The sequence below is a fragment of the Micromys minutus genome, assembly GCF_963924665.1.
Source record: "Micromys minutus genome assembly, chromosome: 3".
Lineage (NCBI taxonomy): Eukaryota > Metazoa > Chordata > Mammalia > Rodentia > Muridae > Micromys > Micromys minutus.
The window spans coordinates 45,936,390-45,958,563 of record NC_137972.1 but is presented as its reverse complement, the minus strand read 5'-3'; the positions used below and the strand labels follow the sequence as shown (position 1 = coordinate 45,958,563).

The following is a 22,174-nucleotide window of genomic DNA, read 5'->3' as shown; positions in this document are numbered from 1 at the left end:
TCTTCTCATTAATCTGGCAAAATACTCAACAGCAAGCAACTTTAGGAACAGTTTATGTGGGTTCACAGCTGAGGGGTTACTACAGGCTATCCGTGAGGAGAAGTCTGAAGCTGCAGGTCACGTTGCACCCAGAGCAGAGACTCAGAAAGGCGACAGGGTGGGAGGTGGCCCATCCCCAGTGATGGCTGTGTGGAGGACATTTCACATTCAAACCTTAACACCGTCCATGAAAGGTGACAGAAAAAGAAGGTGGAAAGGTCACTTGAGTTTGGTCACTAGATGCTGGCTAGTTCTGCTACCGTTGACTTAAGAAAGCCCACACCTTGCATTTTCCAGAAATAGACCAGGTATTTGTTTTTTCACCCAGAAATCCCCGCCTTGCCTTACCTTGTAGGGTTTCAGGACTAGGACTTCCCAGACGTTATAAAGGGCCATCCTGGGAGCAGAAGATGAAGTTGCCAGGGTGTAGAGTTATCAAGTCACATGAAAAAAAAATGTCCCAGACAACTTCTGAGGGCCAGGTTGAGGCTGTTAAAGCATTTTCTGTGTAAACCTGACTGCCTGAGTTTGCTCCCCAGGTGACCTCTACAGGTGTGTCTTGGCACACTCCCCCTTCCCTCCCCACTGTCTCACAAGGACTCCCTTATACATAAGAACTTTCGAGAAACTGGATTATAAGGTTTGTGAAACAGTTATCTGAAAGGTGATGGGTTTTGATGGCACTTAATCTCCAACAAGTGTGTGATGCCAAACACAGTAAAAATAAGGAGCAGAGGGAGGGGGAGTGGGGGTGGAGCAAACACCAAGGCTCTGGGCACCAGGTGGTAATGGCTACCCAGTTTTGCTTTAGTTTAGTCCTCTTGGCTTGGTACCTGAGACTCTGTCCCTTTAAACTGGACTGGTATATGTAAGAGCTTGTATAAGAGATAGTTGTGGCTTTTAATTCTGGTGAAAATTAAGATTAAAATGACAAGGCTCTTGAATGATATGTGAAAATAACTTTAGCCAGATTGCTGACATGCCCATTTTTTCCCATAATTCCCCTTGTTGCCGTTTCTTGTTGTTTCCTTCTAGTGCAAACGCAGCAATGGTGATTAATATACCTAGATCTCATACAATTGTATCAGACAGACATCAGTACCTGTGCAATCCCTAGCTGAGCAAAAAACTGGAGCGGACCGCAGGGGTCCACTCTGGGGAACACCGGGTGGGTGGGCGTGGCAAATGTGTAGTCAGTTAAACTTGAGGTTTCAGATGTTTATTTTGTGACACAATATGGGTTGACAACACTTAGTGAGTTGTTCAAGGCCAGACCATATTGGCACCATTGTGCATTTTAGTGCCTGTCCCATGCCACAACCAGCATTACACACGCTCCACCGGATTTCCCAGGGCAAGCCTACTGGTCCATTCCACATTCCAGCTAACAATTGCTTCTGGGTCACACTTTCCTTCACTCTCCAAAGCTTTTTTTTTTTTTTTTTTTTTTTTTTTGATCAATACACATAGTTTATTTATTAGTTTTTGTGCTACCCTGAAATTCACACAAACGCAGCTCTTCTGGATGTGAAATGAAAACGCATGTACTGTTAGGGTGATCTCACCAGTGTTGGGGTGTCTGCCGACTTTAGGATGAGGGCTATATAGAAATCCGCTCGTAATAAAAACTGTTGACAGCCATGACAAAAATAAGGTTATAATATCAAAATAAATCAAAGGATATACAGTATCATCATTATTCTGATACAGAATTTTTTACATAGAAATATTGATACCAGTACATATGGCAGGATATCAGGGAATCCATTACAATAGATTTTTGGGTTACAAATAAAAGTTTAAATTATAACTTAACACCGATTTTTTTAAATGCTGATGCCTGTCATGCCAGATGAAAATCAATGCTTCCTCAAGTGGCATTCTTTAAAATGTCTCCAACAAGAAGACTTTAAAAAAAAAAAAAAAGCAAGCTTCAAATAAAGAAAAAGACATGTAATATTCCACTAAGGAGAAAATGTCTTTTACTTAAACAAATCTAGAAAAATGGACCAGATTTCTTCAGTATCCCATTAATTTTGTTCTCTCATCAGTTAAGCAGCAGAACTGAAAGCCAGGGGGCCAGATGGGTGCAGGAAAGTTCCCGGAGCACTCCCAACGTCTGCCCTCTGCCTGGACGGTCTGGTTCAAATCAGTGTGTACAGGGCTAGCTCTCTGAGCCTCCTCAGTGGGCCTACCACGGCACTAGACTAAGGTGAGGGCCTTCAGAATGTCTGAAGAGTGGGTGTGTCTGTCTGGGCACTGGGAAGGATGGGCAGAGGTAAGACGAGGGGCAAAGGAAGTTTCTGCAACAGAAGTTTACTCTTATTCTCCTATTTGTGAAAATGGTTGTTATTGGAGATCAAAAAATGTCAAGGCAAAACATAAACAGGAAAATGAGAAGCAATTCCAGAATGCCTTGCCTTTTATAAAACTCTCCAAAATTCAAACCTCTCCTTCGAAAAAAGAAAAGAAAAAAGAAGCCACTTCAAAAAAAAAAAAAAAAAAAAAAAAAAAAAAAATCAGAATAAAAATGTTACTTGGAAAGTCTAGGAAGGGAGAACTCTTTCTGGAGAATTCTTTGACACAATTACAAGTGAGACTTGGCAGACACTGTGCAGCGGAGGTTCCATTTCAAGTTCCTACTTCAGAGTGATCACTTCCGGGCCAAACAAATAAACCGGCTGAAGGAAGTCCTTAAACATGCCAAGCCTGGCAGGCAGGGACAAGTGTGGTGCATCCTCCGCCCCCAAAATGGAACCTAAAAGAGAAAAGGGGACCAAATCAGGAAACACTTGACCTTCCAATTTACCTGTTGGTTTAGTGTGTAATGTGTGTGTGTGTGTGTGTGTGTATGGCACATACACCTGCGTGTGCGGGTCGACTCCCTTGCACATGAAGGCAGAGCTAGTCATCCATCTTCCCCTATCTCTGAACATCTTATTTTCAGGGTCTTTTACTGAACCATACAATTGCTGTTTCAACTAGGCTGGCAGGCCAGTGATCTCCTGAGGTACACCTGTCTCTGCCCCCCCAGTGTTGGGGTTACAGGCATGAGTACCCATGCTTGGCTTTTTATGTGCATACTGGGGATTTGAACTCCGGTCTTTTGTGCTTGCAGAACAACTACTTACCAACAGAGCCATCTGTTCAGCACTCATACAAAATAAAAAAACAAACGAAGCCATTTTGCATATAATTGGATCCTAATCTGTATTACCAAATGCTCGACAGACAACACACAAAGCCGTGTGTGTGTGTGTGTGTGTGTGTGTACCCATCCTGCCCCTATCCCTGCCATCAGCTTGGGAAATTTTCAAATACAGACTCACACCTGTTTTACAGATGAGAGATGGAGCCGCAGAGAAGAGAACACAGCCCAAGTTCACACATCTGGAGCTGAAGGCTTGGTTACAGATGGAAAAGAAATGGTCTTTATGCCTTCTGCATTTTCTATTTGTGTGTGTGTGTGTGTGTGTGTGTGAGTGTGTGTGTAGTGCACATACACGTGTGATGTGCAGAGGTACATTTATGTAGAGTCCATATGGAGGGCTGAGTTGGATGCTGGATGCCTTCTTTCCTCCATCACTTTTCCACTTTCTGAGTCAGGGTCTCTTAATAAAGCTGGAATGGCAGATTCCACACTAGGCTGGTTGCCTCCCCAGTGCTGGGATTACAGATGTTCACCACTACACGTGGCTTTTGTACTGAGGTTTGGGGGGAATAGAATCCAGGGCTTCATGCTTGTGTAGCAAGCATGTTACTGAATGAGCCATCTCCCTAGCCTCTCTCATTTTTAGGAAAGGCAAGCCTAGACAGAACCACATATATTCCATGCACAAGTATGAATCCACAGCCAGTGAAGAATTCAAGTGTTCACACACAGCCACCAAAGTTAGGTCATAAGGATGTTTAGAGAGAATCCATGGGAAAGGCAAGCTCAGTTTGAAGAACTAGCCTGAACCAGAATCTGTCCCAGAAGAGAATACCTGCTTCATGCCCAAAGCCAATTCTTGGTCCCTGTACATGCCACCGGCGGAGTTGGATTGAGGCATGTCAACTGATACATAGCCAGCACTAAAATTATGTATGCTTTTCAATGTCCTAAAACACAGATTGGAAACCACCCCCACCCTGTGGGAACAGGGCCTCTAGCTCAGTTAACACCCTAGCCAGGGAGCATGGCTCAGTCCTGTAACCACAGCACTCAGGAGGGTTCATGAATTTGAGAGCAGCCTGGGCAGGATGAGAGGGAGAGAGAGAGAGAGAGAGAGAGAGAGAGAGAGAGAGAGAGAGAGAGAGAGAGAGAGAGAGCCAGCTCTAGGGCTCCTTGTTAGAGAATGCAAGCCTCATGCTTCCAACTTCAAATGTCTTTAGCTGTCATTCTCTGCATTTCTAGTCTGTCCTATCAAAAGAAGCTACCCCACAACAATTACCCAAATGCTTTCAAAATAGATTTCTTTTACAAATTAAAACAAAACAAAAACAAAAACAGCAGAGGGCTGTCTTCAGACAAAACGTTTTGCAAAACCATTCTGACCTCACTCTTGGGTTGCTCTAAGAGGGCAGACCTCATTCTCATGCACAAGGTAAAAGCCGGGTGTCCTAGGCGTATGAATGCCTTGGCAGGTCCACGCTCTCTCATTCTTACCTCCTTCTTCCTCTTTCTTCTCTTCGCCCTTCTTCTTTCCTGCCTTCCATTTGCAACATGACTCTGGATGGGTCAGGGAGATGATTGGTGTCAATAAACACAAAGGAAGCCAGAGAAATAATAGAGGGCAGGGCTTGTGGCATGGTCGCTGGGCAGAGCAGGGCTCAGCCAGGCTCCCCTGGGGCCTTTTGCCTTTTTGATGGGTGGCTATTTCCAAGGGGCTAAACATGGCATCTACACACAGCCTTGCTGCCCGTAGGGCTAGGGCAGATGGTCTGCTCAGAATGACTGAGTGAGTCAAGGCTGCTGGGCTGCGGGGGTGGGAGGGGCGGGAGGCTACCACCCAGATCACATCAGACAGGAGAGCAAAGATGGGCCAGCTTAGACTACAATTTGGGCACTGTGAGATGTGGCCATCTACTTTGACTCTCCTTTGAGGCAAGCCTTAAAGTCCAGAACAGACCAGTGGTCCTCAATGACCGGGGAGACTCTGTCCACAGGGCAATGCCCTGTGCTTGTCCCAGGCAAGTGTAAAATACTCAAATATAACCTATCCAAGGATCACACACAGGACACAGGAAGCAGTTTTCAAGCTGATGTGCTGTCCCTGTTCTAGGCACTGAAGGATACAACAAGGAACCAGAGAGGAAAGACCCTCGGCATGAGTACCAGGCCACACCTGCCTCTAGGAGCTTCCGGGTCCCTCCTCCTGGTGCTTGCCTTTTCTCATGCAAACCAAGACCCAATCAGCATTTCTCCTTCCAAGCATCCTTTCCAAGCAGCCCCAGGTCTCAGCAGCTCTCTGTCTTCCTTTCCACCTGGAAGCCCATAGCAGCAACAGCATTAGTTCTGAAACCATCCATTCAGCAGATTCTTGCCTGCTTCTCCATTCAGTTCTAGGTTCAGAAGCCTCACAAAATGAAGCAAACAGCTATCAATGGTGTTAGCATTCTAAGTTCTGCCCCACAGTTACCTGGCAACAGCCAGGTATGCTCTGCCCCACAGTTACCTGGCAACAGCCAGGTATGCCTGGCACGATAAAAAGGGGCTGTTAGCTCTCCCCCTCCTTTTCCTCTGCCCCTACGACCCTCTTAACTCCCCTCCCTATGCCCTGAATAAACTCTATTCTATACTACACCATCATGTGGCTGGTCTCTCGGGGAAAAGAGTGACTTACATGGGCCCACCACAGGCATACCCCTTTCCTCATACCTCAGCACACATCTATAGAACATATCTCTCCTATCTTTTTATAAACACATAAAATGGAGTGATGGAATGGTCACATTGGTGCACAATCTAACCACTAGTCCAAACCTGGTGGCTTGCTCTAGAATCAGTGGAACACCATTTTCTTACAGCCTACAATTCCAAACAGCACATTATAAACTCATCAAGACAGAACATGGTTCTTTCTTACTTGGAATACTTCTAAAGGGAAAATGGTACTTCTGAAGGGGGAACTGAAGCATAAACTTGTAAATTCCTAGCTAGGGGTGGGGGGACTGAGGCAGGAGGATGATAAGTTAAAGGCTAGCCTGGACCACTTAGTGAGAGACCCTGTCTCAAAATACAAAGAAAACATGTTGCTGAGGATATAGTTCAGTGGCAGAGGACTCACTTAAGGTTCTGGCTTCAATCTCCAGTAAAACACACACACACACACACACACACACACACACACACACACACACACACACACACACACACGTGGGGGGGGAGGAAGGAGGGTGGGGTTGACTCTGTAGTAATAGAACTGCTTTCTATCCTGACTGCACAATTGTCTGTTGCTGAATTGTCCTCCAGTCTTGCGAGATGCCACCAACTGGAGAAACTAGGTATGGAGTGCAGGTTGGGAGCTCTGGGTCAAGCTGTACTGTGTTTCTGTGTGAGACACAGTTGACTTGAACCTGCAGCCACAGCTCTGATACCACTCCGGGAGATCACTGCACCAGTGAGTCCTGATGTCCACGTTAGGAACAATGAGGAAACCACACAGTGTCTTCTCTCTAACCACCTTTCACTAAGCTGTCAAGCCACCTTAGCTATCATTCGGTCTTACTAAAAGTGCTCAGCATTAACAAACACCCGTAAAGTCCTTTGAAACAAAGCACATGCTTCCATTGTATTCCCAGTGTCTAGTCATACATTGGCTTTAGAAGGAGAACAACTTAAGTTTTACATCTTCAAAATCTTTTTAGTAGAAGGTTATTTACTGTAATCTCAACGTTTAGGGGGTAGAAGGTTACAAATTCTACATAGTGAGTGACCACTGAAAAGTGAAAAGGAAACGGAGAGGGAAGCAGAGAGGAAGAGAGAGTGAAAAGGAAAGGAAGAAAATTATGCTAAAATTTTTATATAAAAGTGGATGGGGCGGGGAAATGGCTGACAGTTAAGTGCCCGATGTATAAGCAGGGGCCTGACTTCCATCCCAGCATCCACAGGAAAGCCAGGCACACTACACATCTGTAATCCCAGTGAGTTGGAAACAGCTGGATGACTGCAAACACTCACCAGCCAACCTACCTAAACCAGGAGCTCTAGGTTCAGTGAAAGACCATGTCTCAAAAAATGAGGTGGAAAGTTAATGAGAAAGACAGCAACATTGATTCCTGGCCTCAACATGTGTACATGTGAGTGCACACACATACCTATATAAACATATATTAAAGACAGACACACACACTCAGTGGATTGGAGGTGGGTGTGTGGCTCAGTGGGAGAACTCTAGTGTGGACAAAGCTCCACGTTTAGTCCCTGGACAAACAAACCAGAAGCTGAAACAAATTTAAAGATGAGATCAGAGAATACCTCTTTAAAGTGAAAAACAATAAAAAAAATTTAAGTATTAATTATATTCATCAAATGGAATAGAAAACCTGGCATAAAAATATCCTTCCTTTTCAGTATTTTCGCTTTTTTAAATGAAAAGCATATTCTAATAAAGACCATAATATAACTACTAATAGAATTAAGATTGGGTATTTTTATAGCAGTGTTTCTTAGAGACATGATTGTATAAGTGTTAAAAAGTGTTTTAAAAAAATGAATACCAGTTAAAACTATTGTTTGACATAGGATATATTTTCTCCAGGTAAGCCAGTGTTTTGGGTTTTTGCTTCCTTGATTATTTTGTGTTTGCCTGTGCTCAGAATTGAACTCAGGTCCTTGGTTCCATGAGGCACATGCTCATTAGCTATTGCCCTAAGGACTCCCTCCCTAAGCCAGGCTGACCTTGAACTGTGGATCCACCTGCCTCAGGGTCCCAAGTGCTGAGATTATAGCCATGTGCAATAAGGTCCCACTGTTTTTCTCCACTTTTAATTATCAAATATGAAACAGAAACTTCTGTACTTTTAAAAAGATAGTCTAGCACCAACTAAGTTCACAGGTCAATGGATGCACCCGAGACAGAGCAGGAGACTGACTTCAAAACTATCTGTCCCCATCTGTCCCCACCCACTGTTCTCATTTCATCTTAAATACTGTTCTATTTATTCAAAAGACAGATTTGGGGGCAAATACTAAAGTAGAATTTCCCATATAGTTTTACAATTTACTAAGAAACCATCAATGGTCTTGAGTAGAAATGGAAAACTGTATCAGGAGATATTTATAAAAATATTCTTCTTTACCTATCTTGAATGTGCTGAGGACATTCTTGAAAAACTATATTTTCTAGAATACATTAACTTAATCTTTACCACAATTATCAACTTCAGTTCTTAACTCTGAAAAGAGCTCATCCAAATGACCTTTCAAATTTTCCAAAACAGGGGAAAATATAGAATGTCATAAACTGAGTTCTAGAAATACATTTTATGGTGCTGGAGAGATGACTCAGCAGTTAAGAGCACGGACTGCTCTTCCAGAGGTCCTGAGTTCAAATCCCAGCAACCATATGGTGGTTTACAACCATCTGTAATGGGAACTGGTATAATGCCCTCTTCTACTGTGTCTGAAGACATACTCATGTAATAAATATTTTAAAAAAATAAAATTATTTTATATAGACAACTCAGTGGGGGAAAGTGAACATGACATAAAATCTTGTCTTTGAGCACTTTGTCAGTTTATCAGTTGATTTTTAGTATAAAAGATTTCTGTATTGGCCTCTCTAAAAACAATCTGCAGGAATATGAGGAGAGATGTGGGAAAAAGGTGGACTCATTTGTTTTCAGAATTGACATGAACTTGAATCATGGAAACAAAATTAAGTTGCTTTTTAAGTACCAAAAATAGCAAGGGACTCCCTGGTCCCCACCTCCACCCTGCCCTGCCCCTGCCTTACCCCTGCTCTGCCCCCACCCTCTCCCCTGTCCCGTCCTGCCCCCATCCATGTGACCACTCAGCCTCTTTCTAACTTCAGCTTTGCCTCACTGGGGTCTTGTGAAGAAGAAACTTGGTGGAAGATTATCCTTGAAGATTACAAGAATGAGACAATCTGTGCAGTGAACCCATCACCCAAGATGCACTTTCAAAAAGCCACATAATAGCACAAATGATACCCATCTCAGCAGATGAACCATTCTCAAGAGAAAGAAAAGACTGATGAAAAAATGCATGTAGCAAAGTGAATTTTGGGAGGCAGCGCAGGATCAGAAGGAGAACGCTCAGGCGTCGTGACGGAAACGAGGGCCTCCACAGGTCAGATACAAACATTAGTTGGCAGCCTCAGTAACAGATTAGATCAAGGAGAAGAAAAAAAAATGACAAGAGCTTGAAAAAAAAAATTGGTTGGATTGTTCTTGTCAGACAGAAAGAACCCTTAAAAAAAAACCACATATTCAGATTACTGGCACACATGAGGGAGGTGGAAGCAGGAAAAGCATAGAAAACATCCTCAGTAAAAGAAGAGAAGAAAACTCACCAAATCTTGGGAAAGACATGGACATCCAGGTGCAAGAAGCATTTAGAAACTTAAACACACATAACCGCAGAAGTAGGTCATCATGACACAGCATAGCTAAACCGTTAAAAGTATAGGACAAAAAGGATATTACACTCTGCTAGAAAGAAATGTCAAGTAACATTTTAAGGTGAATATATTAGATTTATGGCAGACTTCTCAGAAGGAGCTCTAAATGCCAGGAGGGCATGGGATGATGTATTTTGGGTCCTGAAGGAAAATAAGAACTAAGATTGTTGTACTCAGTTAAGGCTGCCCTTCACAGTCGACAGACGAGTGAGCACCTCTGTGATAAATTAAGGGAACTCATGGCCATGAAGCCAGGCTTACAAAAGATGCTTAAGGGAATCCTATGCACAGAAGAGAAAGAATTTAGCAAATAACATCAGTAAGACCATGAATAAATCTCACTGGAAAAAGAAATTCTCCAATGAGAAGAAAGAAATACTACTAATATAGCAAACTATCAGATTTGTAAGATAAACGGGAATAAGAAAAATAGATTTATAAAAACAGAATATGCCAAGTGTTGGAACAGCACCTCCTCTTACAACAACAAAATATTACTAGACATTTAAAGAAGACTTTGTTCCCAATGTAACAGCGGTGACTTTTAACAGCAAAAATAACTTTGCATAACTGAAGAAAAGATCGCCAAATTTATGGGGGAGCACAGAATATGTCAAATAACCCAAGGAACTGTAAACTGGAGAAAAAAGAAAGACACAAGGAAAACATGTCAGGATGTAAGCAAAGGTAGGTTTCCTATATATGGCTTCAAAAAGTAGAGAAAAAACAAGAACTAATACCTAGAATTATATGCCAAATTTCTGCTCAGCAAAGCAGATGGTCTTCACTCTGCTGACCTACAGAACAAAGCAATTCATGGTGGTTTGGATAACAATGGGCCCCATAGGCTCATACATTTGAATACTTGGTCTCAACTTGGTGGAAATGTTTGGGGAGGATTAGGAGGTATGGCCTTGTTGGAGAAGGTGTGTCACTGGGAATGAATCTAAAGTTTCAAGACTTCCCTGGGTGCTCATACTCACATTTGACCCATGATAGTCAGTACTATTAATACAAACGGCCATGTTTTACACATATACTCTATAAACTCTATACACAACCTACACAGATCTCAGAGCAGAAAGATAACGGGAAGCCACTTAGGGACAATGACTTAAGTGCACAAAAGAGGACTTGATAAGGAGTAAGGATTTGATAAGGAAACTGGATTTGTTAACAAGAGCAGCTGGGCCTCACCAGCTCCTGGGAAGCCTGACACTTAGACAGCTGACTAATGGTAAAACCAATTGTATCTTAGAATGTTCAGGAATAAAAGGTGGTGTCATGTTTAAAAGATGGCAAGTAAAGTCTTGCACGGCCAAACCACAGGAAGAGTGGCCCAAATGTAACAGGAAGCATTTCTCAAGACCACCCACCAACCACAGGAAAGCTGGCCGTGAATACTGCTTCCAGACAGGCTCCCCAGAAACCAAGCAGGGTCCCCACACTGAGGTGCACCTTAGTGAAAGGCTACGAAAGTTCATTTCCTAACAGGTGTGAAAATACAGAGTGTTTTCTGGCACAGTTAGGATCCCAGGAGAGATTGCTGTATCTGTGATAGCTTTAAACAGAAAGAAAAAAAGAAAAGAAAGGCAGGAGAGAGAATTCTATTTGACTTTAAAATATGCTACCTGTACCTGTGAGGGGGAAAAAAAAGAAGTATAGTGTCTTCCTCCAAGAAGCCACCTGCCCTGACCTTCGTCTCATTGCTCCTGGACCACATTTTATTGACTGGAACAGTGAGGAAGAAGAGAGCCACTTGCCAACCCAGAGAACTTAGCTGACAACATACTGTGTTACTACATGTTTTCTGTGTGAAAGATAGGGACGCAGTTCCATATACTGTCTGGTCACCTTCAGTCTCCCCAGTCTACCTCCTGATGTAATGCAAACCTACCAGCCCTCTAGCTGGAGAATCTACAATCCCCAGGAACACAACCTCTAAGCCCTATCTGACCCGATCTGGAAGGCCTACCTACGGCTTTGCCTCTCAGGGCACATAATCTTTCCAAATTTTTCTTAGGTCATTGTGACACAGAGTTGTTCTGCAACCACACTAGAAAATTAAATGTCACGAATCCTCAAAAGTTATGAAAATCATCTCTTACATGTACAGAAACAAAATACAAAACTTTTCACTGGGCACTGCGGTGTACAAGCTCAGCACTTGGTGAGGGTCAGAGAGTGGGGAAGTGTAATGGAGAAAGCAGAACCAGGAGTTCAAGGCCAGCTTGGACAAATGAGGAGCTGTCTCAAAAACAAACAGACACCAACAAAACAAAGCTTAAGATATAAGAGTAAGTGTGTTTGTTATTGGTAATCGTCTGAAAAAAAAAAAAAAAACAAAAACCCACAACAAACAAAGTTAATAACTCTTTGATTTTACAAGGCACGTTCCAGTAAAGTACCTTCTTTGTCCACCTGTTTGGAATTGCGTTGATGGAAGGTTATTTTTAATGCCAGGAGAGCAATGGCATAGAAATGACCACTGGAGTGGAAGGGGAGATAAGAAAGAAATAGGTGCAGCCTGGCTGGACTGTCCTCTGATCTGTTTCAAGTGAACCAGCCAAGCCTTTTGTCATACAGGCCTTGGTCCGCCGGGAGGTACACCTGGAGCCCCAGTGCAGACACTAACTTTCCGAGTCAGGGGGTGGCAGCTGTCTCCCACTTGGCCCATGGGCGTGCAGATCCTTATGCTCTTAACCCAGATACTGACAGCACAGCACATGCCTCCTCCACACTGAGAGTCCTTGTCACAAGCCTGAAAGGAAAAGAACCAACAAATGAATGTACACAGGGCAGGCTCAGGTGAGGGAACTTTAAAATTAGCAGGGAAAATCCTCTTTTAACTTCCACATGCCTAGCCAGTAAAGCATTTGCCAAACAAGCATGAGGACACAAGTTCAACCCCCAGAATCTACAAGAAAAGCCAGCAACATGGTGGCTCTGGAAAGAAGGAGACAAGCCCGTCCTTGGGGCTTGGGTGGCAAACCAGTCTAGCTGAATCGGGGCATTCTAAGCCATGTGAGAAACTATGTTTCAAAAAGCCAGGTGGACAGCACTTGTGGACATCTGAGTTTAACTCTTGTCTTCTACACACATGCCCATACATGTGTGTATGTGAAACTCTCTCCCCTAACATGTGTACCTACATACACACGAAATATCCTAAGCAGTGATTTTAATTAAATAGGACCGGAAGCTCCATTTGCATGTTTACATCTACTGTTAACATTGATCAGAAGAGTTCCTATGTGATGAGACACAGGATTAATGAGAAAGGACAGGAGGGTGGGAGCCAGAGAGGGGGACCAACATTTCTGCTCTCTTCTTCTGGTGAATTATGGCTGAAATTGGAAGATGTGTTTACACTAGCCCTGCACTATACACAGCCATTAAGAACTACACAGATTAAGTCATGATTTTATGATTATTAACTGCTGAATGTATGGACCCTAATTTAAAGAGAGAAGATTGAAATGGTCTCTAAATATGGGACAAACCAGTGCAGACCTGTAAGGGCACCACTGTTACATTTAAAAGTGTTCACTTTCCCTTTCAAGTATTTACGCTGGATGCTTCTTGCACTGGTACCCTGATTTTCACCATTTCCTCTTTCAAAACAAGAACTCTCCGGGCATGGGAGGGGCAGACCATGACTTTGCCCATCCCACTAGTCTTTCACACGAGTGACAGGCAGAAAGGAACTGGCTGGTTCAGGACGACAGCAGTGTACATTAGAAACTCGGTTGAACAAGTCCCTAAGGTCCAACAGGTGAGGACCGGCACAGCACACAGCACAGATGCAATTGTCAGCCATAATTCCTCAAAGGACATACCCGGCCCGTACAAACTACAGAGGTATACAGCCATATAGAGAGCTGAAGACTCCACTGTGGTGGGCTTTCCATGCAGAGTATATAGAATAAGCCTATGTTGATGTCCGTGAAAATTTGTCTTAAGAATCATAGCTCCTTCTTAGAGCCAACAACAACAACAATAAATACAACCGAATGGGATGCTTTTGCTTAAACCATGTGCAGAAACCTGCCTGTTCAAAATAAGTAATGGCTAAAAACCACAACTTTAACTTTGGATTGCTTTAAAAAAAAAAAAAAAAGATGATGTTTAAACATTTCCACCTTTTAATTTTTCTCTGGATGCCAGAAATCATGCAAACATGCCCATCAGAGTCCTATGTTAGGTCTACATAACAACCTTTTGCAATATGGTTTTAATACATATCATATAAAGATATCAAGTTCAAAGATTCATGTTAAAAGACCAGAGTTTATAACAAGACTCTACCTCCTGAAGCCTCAGACACTCTTTTTCTAAGACCATGTTTTAAAAAAAAAAGTCAGCCAAAATTTTAAAAAATTTAATCAATCACTTAGATGCTTATCACACTGTATACAATATATCTAGATAAATCACTGACTTTTTTATTTGGATCCAGATGGTTTCTGTCAGGGGACCTAACTACGGTTTATTGCCACATTGCTCTAGAAAAAAATGTTTTCCAATACCCATTTCATAACATTGAATTAACAACAACAAAACAGAAGTCCACAAGACTGCATCTCAACCCTCTAACCCCACCAGCATGTAAACATGAAATGAGATAAAATTTCATTTCATAGCACAAAGCTTCAGTTGTTGGAAATTTACAAAGAATTGCATAAGTTTATATCTTTTTAATTAGACAGCTGCTTCCTGGTCGCCTTCATTCTTCTTAACCCATTGCAGAGCCAAGCAAACAGTGTTCTCCTATGAATGGAACAAAACGACATTTGCACTACCCAGGAACCTTGGGGCTTAGAGGATTAGGAAACACTTAGAATGGACCAGCAGGGGAAGGGAAGAAAAAAAACCAACCCAACCATGTTTCCATTCCCATGTGTTACAAAGACACTGTAGAAATGTTTGTTCATGCACACACACCAACGGGCTACACACGGTTTTAAGAAGCTCACTCTAATACATACCAACAGGCATAAAATCAAGCATCTATGGGGTATAGCCCAGTGTTGTCACAGGCCTACCTAGTGATTTCAGAATGCAATCTGTACACCAAGAAACACAGAGAACGTTTATCTTTATTTATTTGACATAATGACACTTCTCTTAAGTGACATGTCACTTTATTACCTATATGTTGTTCCAACCACTCTATTAAAATCCAACAATGTGTACTTAGATGTTAAAAGTGACTTAAATAAATTTAGTAAAAAAAAAAAAGCTAGCGACTTTAATTTTTTCCTTTAATGAATAAAATAACAGCAAACAGCCTAGGTTCTGCTGGGCTATTCAAACAGACTTCCGAAATTTTGTACTGTGAACTCATTCTTTAGATAGACAAAAACACCACCACCAGCAACAACAACAAAAAAACCCCCCGCCAGTCTAGAAGGAATAGGCTATTTCTAAGCATTATGAAGATGCTCTCTGTGTGTTTAAATGTCTAGCGACAGCCTGCTTCTAAGCCCTAGGAGTGAGGTATCAGGAGTCAAACTTGACAATTTATGTAATGAGAACTTCACGATGAAGGGGGGGGGGGCTGGAAAAGAATAACATAAAAGAGCAGCTGCTCCAGAACCCAGTAAGAAGAGCTTTCCAAAGCCCCACGCGTGGCCCGGACCCAAGTTATTTCCCAGGGTAAGACCCACTCCGGAGCCATGAAGTTTGGGGTGTACTTTTTTCAATTTAAGAGTGGCCGGATTTTGGGGTGTAGATTTTCCAGCTCCTGGAAAATAAACTTTCTCACTGGGAAAGAAACTTCTTTGAGCTATTAAGTAGAACAGCAGACCAAACCGGAGGAGTGCGGGAGGGAGAGGAGGGAAGGCAGCAGCTGAGGCTGTTTAATTCCATCTTGAGCTGGCTGTGCCCTGCCTTGGGAGCAGAACATGTTCCCAAGTGGCCAAAGAACTATCCCAGAGAATGCCCCACGGGGCACGCCCTTCCTGGTCCCTACACATCCTGGACCCGGTGTCTCTGGAGCGATCAGGGCGCGACAGGTGCGTGGACAGCTTACCCCGGTGATGACCGCCGCATCCCCAGCGGGCGGTAGGAGCAGCAGCGGTAGCAGCAGAAGTAGCAGTAGCGGGGCACAGCGCGGGTCTCCCATGGCGTCCCGGGGACGGGGTAGCGGTTAGGGACGCGTTCCGGGGCGTTAGGACCCGGGACGTTGGGGACGCGTGGCCCGGCTGCTCTACAGAGTCGCGAGCCTGGCGGCGGTTATAAAGGCGAGCCCCACGGTGACTCACGCCAGGCAGCACGCGGGGGGCACGGCGCGGGCACACACTCCGCGCTCCACGCGCACACGCGCACGTGCCCCGCGCCCCACGCGCACAGGCGCCAAGCGGGCAGAGCCCCCGCGGGGCGCCGCAGCCCTAGCCAGCCTTCCTGACGGCTTTTGTGGTCTCAGAAACCATTCTCCTTCGCTGTCCTGCTTTCCAGAGCCTCACGTGCTCAACCCCCACACTCATAGAGGCACATCATTTGCCATACAGATGTGCAGGGGTACCCAGGACGTGCCAGGCGCGGAACACACAACTGGACTGAATTTGTACACATTTGGTCAGCATGTCTACAGTGAGCGCTCCGCTCCCTGAGAGCCAGGTACTGCCACCGGCTCTGCCCTGAGGTGGCACAACTTAGAAAGGACAGACAACAAACAAGCAAAAGGGCAAGCGAATGTGTAGTAGAGCGCAAGAACAAAGCACCAGCACATCCCCAATCCCACACGGGAGGGACTCTGTGGGAGCCTCCTTTACTTTTTGGAAATGACTTCCCCGGGTGCCCACATCTGTTCCTGACCCTTTCTGCCCTGATTTCCCTCACGTGCGCTCCCTCCCCTCCGCAGCAGCTTCCAGCCAGCCTAACAGGATGTTGCCAAGGGAGGAAAAAAGGGAACTCCCAGGCTGTTCTGCCAGCCGGAGGCCCTGGGAAGGTGGCTCTCCCAGCGTGGCTCTCCAGCCTAGGAAACTCTAGTCTTCTACATGGTTCTTTTAGTTCGGATCAATCACTTTTGGATGTCTGTTGGACTCTAGGCATTCATCATATGTGACAAGACACAGCCCTTTCTGTGTCCCTAGTTTGGCTCCAATAATCTCACCTTGCTTGCTTCTATAAGGATGATCAATTTGGGAACCCACCTCGCTCCTAGATGACTAGGGATCTCAGACTTTCCCATGTCCCCTAGGACCACAGACTGCTGAAAGGCAGATGGGCCTTTTCAGCCTCTTTAATCAATACAGTAAGGAGAGCTGGGCCACAGTTAGTTTCAGACTGTGGGCTCCCCCATGCCAAAGCATTCAGACGAAATGTAGAGGAGGAAAAAAAAATGAACAAAGAGCCAGGGAATTATTTGAATGTTAAACAGCTGGGCATTTCAAACCCTAGATCTTTGGCTGAGTTTTAAAGCCTTTTGTACCATGTTTTTGAGTTCAAGAAGCATCCTGAGACAGAAAACACAAACGAGATCAAACTCGTTTTTAACTTTGAGAAAACTGTTAAAAGTGAATTCACAGTAAAATAAGTGGAAACAGTAGCAAGTGACAGACTGGTGGAAAGTTTCCTTTTCCAGTCCCCATGACAACCAAGGCATGGGAGTGCAGCCTGGGGGAAATGTAAAAACCAGTCAACATGGACTTTAACATTCCTGACACTTTTTTTTTTCTTTTCTCAAATGGTTGCTTTTATATTTGTTCCTATCAAATACCAAGTGGGTATTCCCTACTTCCCCAGGCATAGAAAACAGGCCATCTTTACCCAGGGAAATGCTAACCTTCCATTGTGACCTGCTTGGAGATGCTTAAAAGTAAGGCTGGTTTAAGGCTCTTCTGTTTTCCTGTGCTGAGGTTACAACCAAGGGCACGGACATCCTGGGTAAGCACTCTACTGCCTCTACTCCCCAAACTTCTTTGGAACTTTTAAGGACTTTAATACTTGGTAGAAGAAATTAAAACTCTTCAACAGAACTTCTTTGGACCCCATAGGCAAGTTATTAGATCAAGACTGATTTCAATTCATAGAAATGGAAAGATACAGTTTGGATTGCACCCCCTGACGAAACAACGAAATTGAAGTCCTATTTTGTTACTTCAACCGGTTGGCTCCATCAGCCATCTGGTCAAATTAGCCAGGAACAACCATTGGGTGGGGACCAAACCTCGTGGGTTCAGAGTACAGACTGGCAGGCCTGCTTGGCCAGTACCTCTCAGCTGGTTTGACAGTGTGATACAAAAAAAAAAAAAAAAAAAACCCTACGTTTGAAAGTTAGAGTGAACTGGATTGAAATCTTTGTTGCAACTGAACTACTCTTCAACCCCTTAAGGTCTTTGGTTGGTTCCCTGTGAGCACAAAATACCAACTTCCTTGTCCAGTCACCAAGAGGCACAAAGAGAAAGTGCTAAGCACCAAGTCTGGGATAGACTGAAAGTCCTGCAGGAGGTGCCCTCTGGTTAAATCTTCCCCAGATAGGTTCACTGAACACTGATATAGCTGTTTTCTGTCCTGCCTACCTAGTTAGATTGCGTAACATGCTGGTAGGAGCCCATTTCTTCTGAAAACCCTTCCTACACTTGGTATTAGCCAGCACTCAGAGAGATGACGGATGAGCAGCGGGAGGGGTTTTGTGATCAGGGACACAGAGGGGCTAGAAGCAAACGGTGCACAGATGCTCTTAATCTACATGGACTATGAATGCAGTCAGCAAAAGCTGAGAGGGAAAGAGAGACCTGGTGCAGGGGATTCATCTGCTGTTCTCTCCACAAATATGGGACTGGAATGAGGGGACCCTGGGGATGTGTCTTACAGCTGTCAGACATTGGAGCCACAGCAGTCACCCTAGAAGCTCAGCTGAGGGAGACTTAATTTGAACTGATGATTTATGGTGATTCCAGTCTAGGGTTATACTAAGTATCACCTAGAAAGTTATATTGAAAATCTAGACCCTGGTTCCTGTGACTTCATTTGGAAGTGGCGTCCTTGCTGATATAACCAACCAAACTTGAAGTCATATTAGATGAAAGTATGTTCTAAACCCAACAACTGATATCTTTGTAATAAAAAAAGGTATGGCTGTGTGTGTGTGTGTGTGTGTGTGTGTGTGTGTGTGTGTGTATGCATTTGTGTCTGTGTGAGCCCATGTACACACAGCATATGTGCAGGTCAGAAGACAACCATTAGCAGATGGCTTCCACCTTTTGTTTGCATCAGGGTCTCTCACTAGACTGGAACTTTGCCATACAGGTCAGCCTAGTTGGCCTGCGAGCCTCAGGGAATCTGCCTGCCTCAGCCTCCCATTTTACCATGGTTAGAATTACAGACTCGGGTAGCCACAGGCTCATGTCACCACACATGGCCTTTTTATACACACTCAGGACATCATGTTTGTGAATCAAGCATTTTGCTGACTGAGCTACCTCCCCATCTTTTATAGCAGACACAAGATCTTTGGATACAGAGTCTAATTTTGCACACCTATCACCCCTTCTCCCCTTACAGCTGGCTTCTAGAATCCAGAAGAGCTGGGAAAAGCCTCTTTCTAGAAAGCTTTACAAAGACTCGGCCCTGGTTACACCTTGATTTTGGACTTCTAACATCCAGAGCTGCCAGAAAATAACTTCTGATGCATGAAGCTACCTGATTCTGCTCACTTCTCCTAACACCTCTGGGAAACTAAGAGGGAGGGTGGGGCAGGAAGGTTGCAATTCAGCTTTCTGCTGCCTCTGCCTGGAACTCAAGCCCGACTGTGCAGTGACTGAAACAGGTCATATGACAGTTCACCTTGCTAAGGACCGCAGTGCAAATGTAGATGCTGCTGAGAACCAGAAATCTGCTGAGCAGTGCTAGATTCTGTAGGAAAGGGGGCCATTGGTGTCTTGAGCCCCTTAATGACCTCAATGTACTTTAGCCAACCTTAGTAATTCTTATTACAAAGGATGTGTGTCTGTTTGTTTTTTTTCTTCTTTAGTCCTTCAAGTTTGAAAGAGTACACATGTGCAAGCTGATAGTGCTTTGTTTTCAGTAGCAAACCACCATTAATTCACTCATTCAGCAGGGGCTTATTAAGCACAAGCTATGTACCAAGTACTGAGCAAAGCACTAGGTGGTTCAGTACCAAAATCACTAGGGATGTGGGGAAGAGCATGAAGGAAGACTGAGAGTAGTCATAAGTTCATCTCCTGATGGGAGGGCAGGGCAGAAGCCTTGTGGGCAGTCAAGAGAACGAGGGGGCAGAAACCACAGTGAGTGGGAAGGAAGGAGCAACCTCACTGTGGGAACTGGCTGACAGGAGGGATACTGATGATTTACATGGGTGTGGGCAAAGGCAGGCAGGCAGGGTGAGGGCAGCGGCTGCACTAAAAAAGTGAAATGGCCAACCAGTAGCTTCTTGTTGGACTTAAAAATTTTTCATTTCATATAATGTAGCCACAATGACTAGGATTTGGTAAGAACTTAGAAAACTGTTTTTGTTGTTGCTCTCTCTCTCTGTCTCTCTCTTTCTGTCTCTCTTTCTCTCTATCTCTCTATGTCTCTATCTCTCTGTCTCTCTTTCTCTCTCTGTCTCTCTCTCTCTCTTATTAATTTGTTATGTTTTACCTAGCCATGCCTGTTTCTGCATTGCCTGTGGTTGTTTATTTCTGAGTACTTGTGCAACTACATGATTGGAAAAGCCAAAATACTTCTATCTGCTAGTGTAGAGAAAGCTTACTGATTCCTAGTTTGTGTGTGTGTGTGTGTGTGTGTGTGTGTGTGTGTGTGTGGGCATCACACACACGAACACATATGTGCACATGATCACATGTCTGTGGATGTGGAGGCCAGAGGCCAGCCTCAGCTGTCCTTCTTAGGGAGCCTTCCACCTTTCTTGAGACAGGGTCTTTCACTGAGCCCGGGACTCATTGAGTAAGCGAGGCCGGCTGGCAGCAAGCGCCAGGGATCTGCCTGTCTCTGCCTGGGACGGTGAACACATACCATCACCGGGCCAACTTATTTTGCATGGGTTCATGTGAGCAGACAGCATGAATGATGTGTGCCCACCACCCAAACAAGTTTGACTTATTTTACATGGCTTCTAGTGAGCAAACTTAGTTTGTTCTGCTTATGACTGAGCTATTTTCCATCTCTGTTGTCCTTAGATGCATGTGTTAAAATAAAAGAGCCTAGAGTCACTGTACTGTCTCTTACTGCAGTTTTATAAAGTCTTATTGATCTTGCCACCATTGCCTTTGCTTGACCTTCCTGTGGGATGTGCTTCAGAGACTCCAACTCACCAGTATAATCCACGTTCTTTTTGACTTCACGAATATTGCCTAAAGTTCTGAACTACTGACTGATATCTTACATATTGACCTTACTATAACTGATCATGATCTGGTACACAGTAGGGGCTTAATCAATAGTGATAGAGTTTGAAAGGAAAGATCATGAAACACATGCCTAGTTCTCCATCGTGAACTGAAAGCCTCAGGCATCTTCTCAACCACAGAACAAACTTTCCGGATTCTTCCTCACACGGCTGTGTTGTTGAGAGTGATTCTGCCTTCACTGGAACCTTCCTTTGCCTGTGTCTTTTTCTGACAGTTCATTATGGCAGCATAATAGGTGGGTCCGGCGCTTTCATCACTGGGTTCTATTTGTCTCTGTGAAAATGACTTTCCATTTAGATTTGTTCCAAAAGAAGTCGAATAAAGTAAAATGTGTATTCTCCTTTCTGCTTTGCCTCCGTCCTTTATTGAGACACTACTCCACGGGGCTCTTCTTGTTCAACCCATAATATCATCTGCCATATCATTCTAAAATAATAACCATATTTTAAATGTGACACGAAAAAGGAATGGCTTTTATAATTCTAAATAAGATGTCTATTTTAATCTAATTCAATGCTGATGATTTTCTCTTTATTTAAAAGAAAATAAGTCACCAAGATTCGGTGCGGAAAGCCAATTGTCTACGGAGGCACTGAAAAGCCTTTGTTCCATTCAAGTGATAATGTACAGTAAAGTTTATCTATTTTTAAATAGTTGAAGTATGAATCCAGGAAAAAGGGTTTCCTTCAAACAATTAGCACACAGTGACTTTGAGGTAATATGAAGGGCCACCGAGGAACATTTGGTTCTAAAAATTTAGATGTATTCATTATAACTCTGGCTGGTCTTCTCTGCCACTTTTTTTTTCTTTTTTTTTTTGCATTTAAGATGTGTCTAAAGGCTAAAGCTTGTGCTGCGTGCACTGCAGTCTTCATTCAAAGAGATTGTTATGCAAATGCATGGCATATTTGGCAACTTTCAAGATGAAAAAGCCAAGTCTCACCTAAGAAAGGGACTTTCTTAAGATTAAAAACCATGACTAGGTAATTACTTTATCATTCTTTTGGGTCAACATGAACTATCTGTCACACTGAAATAAACTTCATTCAGCAACCTTTAAAGAAGGGAAGGACCCAGAAGAAGTAAGAGGCATATTCATATACATATGAAAGAATAGGTGCAAAAGTTTTA

General features: G+C 43.7%; 1 protein-coding gene across 3 annotated transcripts; it reads right to left on the bottom strand.

Annotated features, from left to right (window-relative positions):
• Nucleotides 1–2,692: 2,692 nt before the first annotated feature.
• On the bottom strand, nt 2,693–15,792 carry PROK2 (prokineticin 2; the record flags this gene model as incomplete). 3 transcript variants are annotated; one of them, XM_080914044.1, is made up of 4 exons in its annotated part: nt 2,693–2,797; nt 4,688–4,750; nt 12,301–12,426; nt 15,700–15,792. In XM_080914044.1, the coding sequence occupies 4 exons, from the start codon at nt 15,790–15,792 to the stop codon at nt 2,693–2,695; spliced, it is 387 nt and encodes a 128-aa protein (XP_080770170.1). The 3 variants fall into 3 exon arrangements, with proteins under 3 accessions (XP_080770170.1, XP_080770171.1, XP_080770172.1); XM_080914045.1 differs by lacking the exon at nt 4,688–4,750; XM_080914046.1 differs by lacking the exons at nt 4,688–4,750; nt 12,301–12,426.
• Between the last annotated feature and the right edge of the window lie 6,382 nt (nt 15,793–22,174).